At 43.7% G+C, this 12,051-nt stretch overlaps 1 protein-coding gene across 1 annotated transcript in view; it reads left to right on the top strand.

Annotated features, from left to right (window-relative positions):
• Window positions 1-11,695, top strand: part of LOC143924947 (uncharacterized) — a 38,758-nt gene extending 27,063 nt beyond the window's left edge. Inside the window, exon 5 of the mRNA XM_077449486.1 lies at window positions 8,771-11,695. Within this exon, the coding sequence (XP_077305612.1) occupies window positions 8,771-8,847 (77 nt within the window). The 3' untranslated portion in view covers window positions 8,848-11,695. The remainder of the gene's footprint in view (window positions 1-8,770) is intronic.
• Window positions 11,696-12,051: the final 356 nt, after the last annotated feature.

Raw genomic sequence — 12,051 nt, 5'->3', positions numbered from 1 at the left:
AAATGTGCTATCGGAGCTTGTTGTCGGAAATTCCGACTATGTGTAGGCTCCATCGGACAGTTTCCATAGGAATTTCCGCCACACAAAATGTGAGATCTGGTTGTCAAATTTTTCGACAACAAAATCTGTTTGCTTAAATTCCGAACGTGTGTACACAATAACAATTCTGGCGCACAAGTCCACGCCTGCTGGCTATTGAACTTAATTTTTCTTGGCTCGTCGTACGTATTGTACGTCACCGCGTTCTCGACGTTCGGAATTTCCGACAAGATTTGTGTGACCGTGTGTATGCAAGACAAGTTTGAGCCAACATCCGTTAGAAAAAATCCTACAGATTTTGTTGTCGGAATGTCCAATCAATGTTCGATCGTGTGTACGGGGCATTACTAAACCCACAACAGTAGAATCAGTCTGTATATGCAGTAAAGCATGCTTGTTATACTCACTGTGGAACCTAATAGGTTAATCCTCCGCATTGTGTAAAAAGGCTATTTGATTCTGTCTTCTCTGATCCTCCCCTTCTTCCACAGTCCCCAATCCATCTCCTGATAGAACAGCGCCTTGGGGGCAAACTGTACATGCTCAGTTTGGTGTATTGCTAGAATTTTTTTTTTTGGGAGGGTGCTGCAGCCTCATAGGACAGTCAGGGGAGAATGAAAACTCCTCCTACAAGATTTAACCAGACACTGATAGAAGTCACAAGACTGCTATATACTGCTGATGAGAAAAGGTATTTAGCAGTTTATATTTACTAAAATAGTTGAATCTCCATGTTCTGTGTACTGTGGGAGTCCAGATATAGTGAATGCAGGCTCCTGGGTTTAGTAACAATTTAAGGCAGGGGGTTGGGGGGCGGTAACACTTCAACTCAACCTCCTGGTTAAAGCAGGTGGTGAATAGGCAATACAACTCCTCCACACTGCCTGTTATACTTTCTGCTATAAAACATATCTAATAAAAAAAAAAAAAAAACAATTTCTTCATGAATTTAGGCAAAAATGTATTCTGCTATATGATTAAAAAAAAATCCTAATAAGTGTATATTAATTGGTTTGGGTGAAAGTTATAGCATCATATATATACTGTCATTTTTATTTAATGTTTTCTATACTAGTAATGGCGGCACTCAGAGACTTGCAGCGGGACTGCGATAGTGCAGCGGACAATCTGACACTAACCAACTTTGTGGGAAGTGACTAACTACCGCTGACATCACCAGTGACACTAATACAGTCATCAGTGATAACACTATACACTGTAATGCCACTGGCTGGGAAGGGGTTAACATCTAAGGGCAATCAAGGGGTTAATTGTGTGCTTAACAATGTGTAATGTGTGTAATAAATATGCGCTGCTTTTAATCGCAGATCAATTCATCTTTTCCCTGCTATGAATCATTGGCCAGGATCTGCTGATAGACTTCTGCTGTGTCAAATCACAGGGGAGTAGACGGGCGGGGGGCGCACACGCACCCCCGAACCCTAGAAACAGGCAGCGGCATACAGGTACATTGCGGTGCCGCCCCGTCGCAGTATATGTGCTGCGACAGGTCAGTATGTGGATATAGCTTGTAATAATACATATACGTGGGGGGGGAGGGGTAGAAATAGCTCTTAATTTGCAGTATCAAGAGCCATACACTTTATGTGCAAATGAAATAAGTAAACAGGAATTTTCTTTTCTTATGATTGGATAATTGAAGCAAAGCGTAGCACAATGTATTCTGTGAAGATTGTCAGCTCCTTTGGTAAATCAGCTGCTTTATCCCAGCAGCTACAGAGAGGTGGAGTGACTGGCGTGTAATACAGGCAGACTGTAGAGGGAAAATCCCGCATTCTGTATATGGAACACTGGAACTCTGATCCAGCGTCTGTACACTAATCTGAAAGTCAATTAATTTTTTAATTGAAACATTCTAATAATTCCGAATGCGCTTGCTGAAAATAGATAAGAGTTTTACTTTTTAAAGCAATCCCTGTGAGGGAGCGGATTAAATAAAGGCAAATCTTATTTTTGTTTTATTGGTGATCGTTTGAGTAATCAGCAATGGAGGGCAGCAAGTTTTTAATTTTTTTACATTTTTTTATTGCGCAATACAATTGAATACTGTCCGTTCCATTCTTTTGTGCCATTCTTTTGATTTGCGCTAGTAGTAGTTGGTCGCATTCAACTGGACACTGTTCTGTAATGTTAAAGATGTTTCATGATTCAAGCCACTTCCCACTTCCTCAGTTCCCGATGAGTGCCAGGAACATACCCCAACTTTGCCCACCACCAAGCCCCCCCCCCCCCCCCCATCCACCGCCGTCGTCATCTTCTGGAACAGCAGCAGTTAATACAATTAAGGATCTGTCCCAGGCTCCCATCAGGAGGGTCAGACCATGTCCACCCTTTCCACCCAGCTCCCCCATTCATATAAGCCATAATACAGCTTCTATGAATGAAACTGAATCTATGAATGGAGGACGGGGCCCTTTTTCATTCATAGAAGCGAGACCTCCTTGTCTTTCTCAAACTTTTTCAAAATCAAAGGATGTGAATGAATGAATGAAATACTTGTATAGCGCACAATGCGAACTGAATCGCCTCTAGGCGCTGTGGCGAGCTTTGATCATCTGCTAGAAGAGGAAGGTCTTGAGTTTTTTCCTAAAAGCCAGGTGATTTTCTTCCAGGCGGATGTTGATTGGTAGAGCATTCCATAGCAGAGGACCTTGGACAGCGAATCTCCGATCCCCCTTGGATTTATACCGGGCTTTGGACACGAGGAGGAGGTTTTTGATGGCTGATTGAAGACTACGGTTTGGTGTGTAATGATTTATTTTCTCCATTAGGTATTGCGGAGCTTCTCTATGCACACATTTGTGGGTGAGGCAAAGGGTCTTGAACGTGATCCGATTTTTTACGGTTAGCCAATGTAAGCTCCTCAGTGAAGGAGAGATGGATTCCCAGGGTTTTTTTCCTGTTATCAGCCTTGCCGTCGTGTTTTGGATCAGTTGTAATTGTGCAAGTTGATATTGTGGTAATCCTATGTAAAGCGAGTTTGCGTAGTCCAGTCGTGAATTAATGATTGTTCCAACTACCACTGCTTTGTCATTCTTTGGGATAAAAGGGATGAGTCTGCGAAGCATGCGCAGCAGATGGTGAGATCCACTGACTACTGCTCCTATTTGCGCATCCATTGACATTTGTGCGTCTAAAATAACCCCGAGACTCTTGGCCTTGGTCCTTGGGGACATGGTCTGCCCAAAGACGGTGGGTGGAGTCCAGGTGGTTTTGGTTACGGATTATGATTTGGATGTAAGATAAGAAGCTCTGTCTTTGATTCGTTGAGTTTGAGGGAGTTAGTGGTCATCCAGTCCTCTATTGATTTGAGGCAGTTTTCAAGTTGTTGTTGGTGATCTTTTTTTCCATTGATACGGAAATAAAGTTGCGGGTCGTCAGCGTAAGAGTGGAAGCAAAGGTCTGAACATCTGATGATTTGGAGGAGTGGGCGGATGTCAATGTTGAAGAGAACGGGCAACAAAGGAGATCCTTGAGGGACTCCGCAGGTGACTGCCTGAGATTCTGAGAGGAATTTTCCTAGTTTCACTGTCTGTGAACGATTTCCTAGGAAGGACGCGAACCATTGGCGATCTACGTCTTGGACTCCGGCTACTTCTGTGAGCCGGATGAGTAGAGTATTGTGGTCTACTGTATCAAACGCTGCGCTTAGGTCTAACAGTACGAGGAGACATGGCTCTCCGTCATCTGCTGCTTCGAGGGCGTCATCCCAAATCTTGAGGAGAGCTGTTTCTGTTCCATGACCCGGGCGGAAGCCTGATTGCAGCGGGTCCAGGAGTTTGTGAGTATCCAGGTGGTCGTTGTAGCTGATGTACTACAGCTTTCTCCATGATCTTTGAAATGGTGTTGAGGCTTGTAATTGGCCTACGGTTGTTTGGGTCCTGAGGGTCCAGGTTTGGTTTCTTGAGTAGAGGTTTGACGATGCCTTGTTTGAGGATGCTGGGAACAGTTTATGAGGTGCGTTATGGTTGGAGCCACGATGTCGGAGCATTCTTTCAGTAGTTTTGTGGGGATGATGTCAATTGGTGAGGTACTGTCACAAAGTTTATTAATGATGTTTTTTGTGGTGTCCGCAGTAATTGGGGTTAGTGAAAATTTTGGCGGTTGCGGAATGTCGGTGTAGACATCCTCTTTATGTATTTGCTGGCTGAGGTTGGAAGTTTTCTTCTGACAAATTGTTCTCCTGATGGTTTCGACTTTATCGATGAAAAAATCTGACAGTTTGTCACAGTAATCCTGGGATTCATTTTCTGGGGGCTCTAGGCACACCGGATTCATTGATTGATTGACTAGTTTAAACAGTTCCCGTGGTTGGTTTGCGGCCGTTGAGATTGTATATGAGAAGTGATCCTTTTTGGCTTTGAAGATTGCTTTGCGATAATTCTCTGTGAGACCTTTGTAGTTAAAGTGGTTTTCCTCTATGGGATTTCTTCTCCATGTTCTTTCCGATCTGGAAGACACAAACAATGATGAAGCTTTAAAGCAGCGGTCTCCAAACTGCAGCCAGGGGGCCAGATATGGCCCTTTATTCGCTTTTATCCAGCCCTTGGGGCACTATTTCTTCCACTAATACAAGCAATGGCGCATAACCCCACCCCTTGAGAGCAATGAAGAGACACAATTCCAGTGACGCCAACAATGGGGCACAATTCCTCCCAACTACACCAACAATTGGACTCAATGACACCAATGATGGGGCAAAATTCCTCCCAATCACACCAATGAAGGGGAAAACTTCCTACAATCACACCAACAACTGGACCCAATGACACTAACGATGGGGCAAAATTCCTACCAATGACGTCAACAATTGGGCCCAATGACACCAACAATTGGGCCCAATGATGCCAACATTGAGGCACAATTCCTCCCAATGGCACCAATGAAGGGGCAAAATTCCTCCCAATTGAGCGGTCGTGTGATGTTGTACCTAAACAAAATTGATGTATTTTTTTCCCCACAAATAGAGCTTTCTTTTGGTGGTATTTGATCACCTCTGTGTTTTTTATTTTTTGCACTATAAACAAAAAAAAGCATACATTTTGAAAAAAAAATATTTTTTTTACTTTTTGCTATAATAAATATCCCCGAAAAATATATATAAAAAACAAATTTCTATGGCCCTTTATTCGCTTTTATCCAGCCCTTGGGGCACTATTTCTTCCACTAATACAAGCAATGGCGCATAACCCCACCCCTTGAGAGCAATGAAGAGACACAATTCCAGTGACGCCAACAATGGGGCACAATTCCTCCCAACTACACCAACAATTGGACTCAATGACACCAATGATGGGGCAAAATTCCTTCCAATCACACCAATGAAGGGGTAAATTTCCTAAAATGACACCAACAACTGGACCCAATGACACCAAAGATGGGGAAAAATTCCTACCAATGACGCCAACAATTTGGCCCAATGATGCCAAAAATTGTGCCCAATGACACCAACAATGGGGCACAATTCCTCCCAATGGCACCAATGAAGGGGCAAAATTCCTCCCAATTGAGCGGTCGTGTGATGTTGTACCTAAACAAAATTGATGTATTTTTTTCCCCACAAATAGAGCTTTCTTTTGGTGGTATTTGATCACCTCTGTGTTTTTTATTTTTTGCACTATAAACCAAAAAAAGCATACATTTTGAAAAAAAATATTTTTTTTACTTTTTGCTATAATAAATATCCCCGAAAAATATATATAAAAAACTAATTTCTTCCACAGTTTAGATCGATATGTATTCTTCTACATATTTTAGGTTTAAAAAAAAATAGCAATAAGTGTATATTAATTGGTTTGCGCAAAAGTTAAAGCATGTACAAAATAGGGGATAGATTTATGACATTTTTATTATTTAAATTTTTTTTATTAGCAATGGCGGAGATCTGCGATTTTTATCATAACTGCGACATTATGGCGGACACATCGGACACTTTTGACACTATTTTGGGACTATTGTCATTTGTACAGCGATCAGTGCTATAAAAATGCATTGATTACTCTGTAAATGACACTGGCAGGGAAGGGGTTGAACACTAGGGGGCGATCAAGGGGTTACGTGTGGAGTGATTCTCACTGTGAGGGGGTGGGCTACCTAGGACATGAGAGCGATCACTGCTCCCGATGACAGCCCTCCTGTACCTTTTGTATTGAACTGTGCTTTAATTGTGTTGTCCCCCTATACATTGTAAAGTGCTGCGTAAACTGTTGGCGCAATATAAATCGTGTATAATAATAATAATAATAATAATGTTGCTAGGCAGAACAGGGAAATGCCTTGTTTACATCTCCATCTCCCCGTTCTGCCACTCCATGACACGATCACGGACCTGCGGGCATGGCCATACCCACGCCCACAATGCCACGATTTAAAGGGGCGTCCCTGTACACCCATTTGCCCAGCCGTGCCATTGTGCTGACGTATATCGTTGTGCGCTGGTCGGCATTGTGGTTAAAGGTGTTACATTCGTTTAGTTTACTCACTGTAACAAAGGCAGCCTGCTGGCTCCAGCTGTCACTGCGCCTCTCTGTGTGCAAAGCACAGTGACAGCTGCAACCACGCAGGTTTGTTTGTAAACAAATCTCATGCGACCACCATAAGGACCCACTCTGATTGGTTTCTGGAATCCGGAGCTGTTCTTGAAAAGTGTGGTTTATAAAACTAGGATTAAGCCCAGCTGCATGGTCCTATTTCTAAACTGGAATGTAGATTAAAGTTGACTCTGTATTGTGCACTGTGAAAACATTACCCCTACAGCAGCCTTTCTCAACCTTTTCAACACAGAGGAACCCTTGAAAAAACTTTCCAGTCTCTGGGAACCCTGGTAAAAATGATTATATCTACAGCTCATGATACATTAGTGCAGTGATTCTCAACCAGGGTTCCCCCAGAGGTTGATAGGGGTTCCTTCAGCATTGGGCAATTTCTGCCTCTCAGATCCCCCTGACACCATAGATCTTTTTAACTATCTGTAAGGGGTAATTCTTCCCAATGACCACAAGGGTAAGGAGCATTTTTCCCACTGACCATCACACTAATATATCATGAGTTGTAGATTTCTAATGTTTAGCAGGGATTCCCTGAGACCAGAGAACTATTTCAAGGGTTCCTCTGTGTTGAAAAGGTTGAAAAAGGCTGCATTCGGGTGATGGTCAGTGGGAAGAATGCTCCTTACATTGGTGGTCATTGGGAGGAATTACCCCCTTATGCCGCATACACACGATCAGACTATCCAGCAGACTTGGTCTGGCGGACAATCCGCCCGTGTGTGGGCTTCGGCGGACTTTTTTTTCCCCCAAAAGTCCGACAGACTTAGAAAGTAGTTTTGACCCAAAAATTGTCCACCGGCCGGCCTTGTGTGTGCTAGTCCGCCGGACTTTTGAAATGAACGGACTTCGGAGGCGGGATTGACCCGTCGCTGGCCCCGTCATCTTGTATGGCATAAAGGGGAAGCCCTACGCCGAAAAAAACTGCGTGAGGGTCCCCCCCAAGGTCCATATCAGACCCTTATCCGAGCACGCAGCCCTGGCCGGTCAGTTAAAGGGGGAGGGGAGAAGCGAGCCGTACCAGACCGCGTGCCCTCTACATGGGGTGGTGCTTTTGGGGAAGGGGGGCCCTGCGGCCCCCAACCCCAAAGCACCTTGTCCCCATGTTGATGCGGGCAGGGGGCTTATCGGAATCTGGGAGCCCCCTTTAATAAGGGGGCCCCCAGATACCGGCCCCCCACCCTATGTGAATGAGTATGGGGAAAAATTTACCCCTACCCATTTACCTGGTGAAAAAAAAACACAAGGGTTTAAAATAATTTATTGCACAGCTCCGGGGGTCTTCTTGCTGGACTGCTCCGCTATCTTCTGCTCTTTTACTAGCGGAGGAGCCCGGCTTTCTTCTTTGTCGCCACCCGGGGGTCTTCTTCCGACTTCGGGGGTCTTGCCTCCCTCTTCGGTTCTTCTTGCCGGGCCTCCGCTTTCTTCCTTTAGCTCTTTTACTAGCGGTGGCCCGGTCTTCTGTCGCCGCTGCCTCTTCTTCCGACTTCGGGGGTCTTGTCCCCCTCTTCGGTTCTTCTTGCTAGGCCTCCGCTCCTTCTTCCAGCTCTTTTACTAGCAGTGGCCCGGTCTTCTGTTGCCCCTGCCTTCTCTTCTTCTTGTTCTTCCTTGAGATGTTGACTCGAAGCTCTCTCTGGCTGCAATGACAGGGACACAGTGTGCAGTGACTTATATGGGGACATCACCGGGTGATGTCCCCACCCATTATGATGTCACAGTCCCAGCAGCCTCTGGGACTGTGGCATCATAATGGGCGGGGACATCAGCCGGTGATGTCCCTATATAGGTCCCGTGTCCCTGTCATTGCGGCCAGAGAGAGCGTTGAGTCAATATCTCAAGGAAGAACAAGAAGAAGAACAAGAAGAAGAGAAGGTGGCGGCGACAGAAGACCGGGCCACCCTAGTAAAAGAGCTGGAAGAAGAAAGCGGAGGCCCGGAAAGAAGAACTGAAGAGGGGGACAAGACCCATGGAACCCTGGTTGAGAAACCCTGCCATATAGACTTCAAGCAGAAAGGACTTGAGTTAAGGTTTGTATGACAACTAGGCAGTTAGAATTTTAGAAGGAAATTGCTGGATTGATGCTTGTTTTTAATTAGTTAACCCACTGAATCGATAATTGATATTTTGTTTAAATAGTGATGGCTTTTTGTTTCATTATCTTGCAGATATCACGGTTATATGCCCTTGGGAGGCGTTCAGCCACCTGGAGTTGCATGAACTGTCCCAGTTCGGGATCATCTGAGATGGATTTGTCGTTCTTCTATTTTGTGCTAATTTTCTCTCTTGCAGATGTGTTACGCTACCACAGGGGTCCCCAAATTCTTCAGTATGAGGGCCACAGTGTATACTTTACAAATTGTCGTGGGCTGAAAAAAAAACTGAATTAAAAATGAATGTTTTACATGAATGTATTTGTAATCAGAGTGATATGATTTAGAACAAGAGAGAGAGAGAGATTAAAAAAAATCAGTGTCCCCTTATACTGTATCATGATCTCCTCAAAGGTTCCCCTTTACCCCACTGTTCCCTCTTACATCATGGTCCCCATCAGAGCTTTCCCTTACATCATGAGAGAGACCCCCCGTTATATCAAGAACTCCATCACAGTTCCCACCTTATATCAGGGTCCCCATCAAAGTCCCTTCTTATATCATGGTTTCCACCAGGTTCCCATCAGAGTCCCCCTTACATCATGGACCCCTCTTACATCAATGTCCACATCAGGATCCCTCATGCCATGGTCCTCATCAGAGACCTTCCTTTTATCATGATCTTCATTAGAGCCCCCATCTTATATCAGGGTCCCCATCAGAGACCCATCAAGGTTCTCCTTTACACCGTGGTTCCCATCAGAATCCCCTCTTACATCAAGGTACACATCAGAATCCCATCTCGCATCATGGCCCTCATCGGAGACCCCCCCTTATACCACGATCTCCATTATAGTCCTCTCTTTTATCATGGTCTACATCAAAGTTCCCCTTTACACCATGGTTCCCATTAGAGTCCCCTGTTACATCATGGTCCCTATCAGAATCACATCTTACATCAAAGTAGACATCAGAATCCTCTCTCACATCATGGCCCTCATCAGAGACCCCCCTTATAGCACAATCTCCATTAGAGTCCCCCCTTATATCAGGATCTCCAGCAAAGTCCTCTCTTATATCATGGATTCCATCAAGGTTCCCACTTTATATCAGGGTTCTCCTCAGAGTCCCCCCTTATACTAGTGTCTCCATCAGAATCCCCCCTTACATTAGTGCCCTCTATTCTGAATCCTCAATCTGTGCACCAAGCCTAAGGAATGGCCTTTAACCATAGTTGTGGGCTGAATAAAATCCAATAATGGGTCAGGTGTGGTCCACGGGCCATCGTTTGGAGACCCCTGTGCTACCATATTAAATACACCTGTCACATACTGAATATGTAAAAAGATGTTCTGTATTACTGTAGGCACCTGAAAGTGTAGCCACCCACACCATTGTTAGCTTAAAATATGTCTGTACCACCCTATGGGGAGTTATGCAAATTCAGACTTCTTAGAAAGTCGATGTTTGGACATGCCTTGCACATTCCACAGTGCAGCCTGGGTTCAGCTGAGAAGTGCCCACATATTACTGTGGGGCATTATGTATAATATTATAGTTTTTTAAGCCTACCACTGGCTGAGGGAGAAGCCTAATTAGGACAAATGAAAGATCACGTCATTTCATCCTTATGTCTATACATGCAGATCAGCAACTGATAATGGCGTCCCCGTCCATACAAGGTTTCTATGTATATATGCTGCTTTTCTTGTAACATGAATACCTGTTTTACCCACAATATGGCTGCCTGCAAAGGAAAACAATGGTGCTCTTTAAGTGTGCTTGCTTGGGAAAATGTTTAAGATTCAGTGCAAATAAGTTGTCCAAATCCAAAAAATTCTGGTTTGAACAAAGAATGTAGGCTACCAAATTTACTTACCGTAATTTGGCACGCAAGTCCTTTTCTTCTTGAAATTGTGTTGAATGTAGTACTACCTAAGTCAGCCATTCTCAACCAGGGTTCCATGAAACCTTAGGATTGCTCAAGGGTTGGCTAGGGTTTTCTTCAACTGTGACTTCCCACATGCCAGTGGCATGACTTCAAGGATGTAATTCTGGCCACCCTGTTAGGGGGGCATTCTTCATAGTACTACTTAAGTCAGCCATTCTAAACCATGGTTGTGTGGAACCCTAGGGTTCCTCAAAAGGTGGCTAGGGTTTCCTTGAGCTGTGACCTCCCATCTGATGATACTTGCAAGGTTCCAGGTTCAATGCCACTTGGCAGAGCCAGTGCCATGACTTCAAAGGGTGTCATTCTGGCAACCCTGTAGGAGGGCATTTTTCATAGAAATACTTAAGTGGGTGTTCCTTGAGTGGTGATCTCCCATTTTATGGTACCTGTGTTGTTCCAGGTACAATGCCACTTAGCAGAGCCAGTGGCATGACTGCAAGGATGTCATTCTGGCCACCCTATAACTGGGGCATTCTTCCCACTTACCACCACCAACATGAGCGGCAATTTCCCAATGACCACCGATGGACTGATCCTACCAAGGGTTCACTGGAGGCCTGAAAATTATTTCAAAGGCTTCCTTGGGGGTAATAAGGTTGAGAATGGCTGACTCAAGTCCTAATCCCATAGGAATGATGGTCCTCAGATACGAGTACACACATGCAAATACAATATATGCATTTTTTTTTCTTATCCCATTTTTATTATAGATCAAATGAAGAGAATGTAGCAACTCTAATAAATTATTTTTATTTTTATTTTTTTTAGCTGAGTATGGGTCTATTAGATTCAAAGTTTTAATAGAATCAATCTTATTTAAAGTGGAACTATCGAAAGAAAATTAGGCCAGTTTATTTTAAATAAAATATATGTAGCTGAGTATATCTATATATATCTCAGATGTTGCTTGTCTATGCTTCCCATGCCATTCTATACCCATTTTTGAATAATGCTGAACAAATATGATTAATCCACATATGAACCACATATATTTGTCAATATAGCATTAAATATATACTGTTCCATCGAAAAAATATTTTTTTTCTTAAGTTTTGTTTGTTTCTTACACTTTTCTGATGTTTTAAGGTCAGTCCTGTGACTCACAGGCAGGTCCTCTACACCTTTGGTCTTCTCCTGGTGGTGGATGGTTTATGATGTAGAGAGTAGCACTGCGAGTGCAGTCATTACTCAGTCTACAAGCTGTCCTCAGTCTCAGTGTCACTCAACCCAGAAGATTGAGGACATCTTGTGATGAATCGGAGGTACTATGGACATAATTTCATAGAGAACTTTTTTTTTTTATACCATCACTTGCAGCAACATTTAAAAAAAAAAAAAAAATTGTTCTAAGACAAATTAGGGGCAGCCATTGCTGAACTCTTCTGAAAAAAAAATGCCAATTCTA

This window comes from Lithobates pipiens, unplaced genomic scaffold (assembly GCF_037356315.1).
Source record: "Lithobates pipiens isolate NorthernLeopardFrog02 unplaced genomic scaffold, aLitPip1_a1.2 Scaffold_22, whole genome shotgun sequence".
Lineage (NCBI taxonomy): Eukaryota > Metazoa > Chordata > Amphibia > Anura > Ranidae > Lithobates > Lithobates pipiens.
The sequence above is the reverse complement of the archived record's forward strand: the minus strand, read 5'-3'. Positions and strand labels throughout refer to the sequence as shown.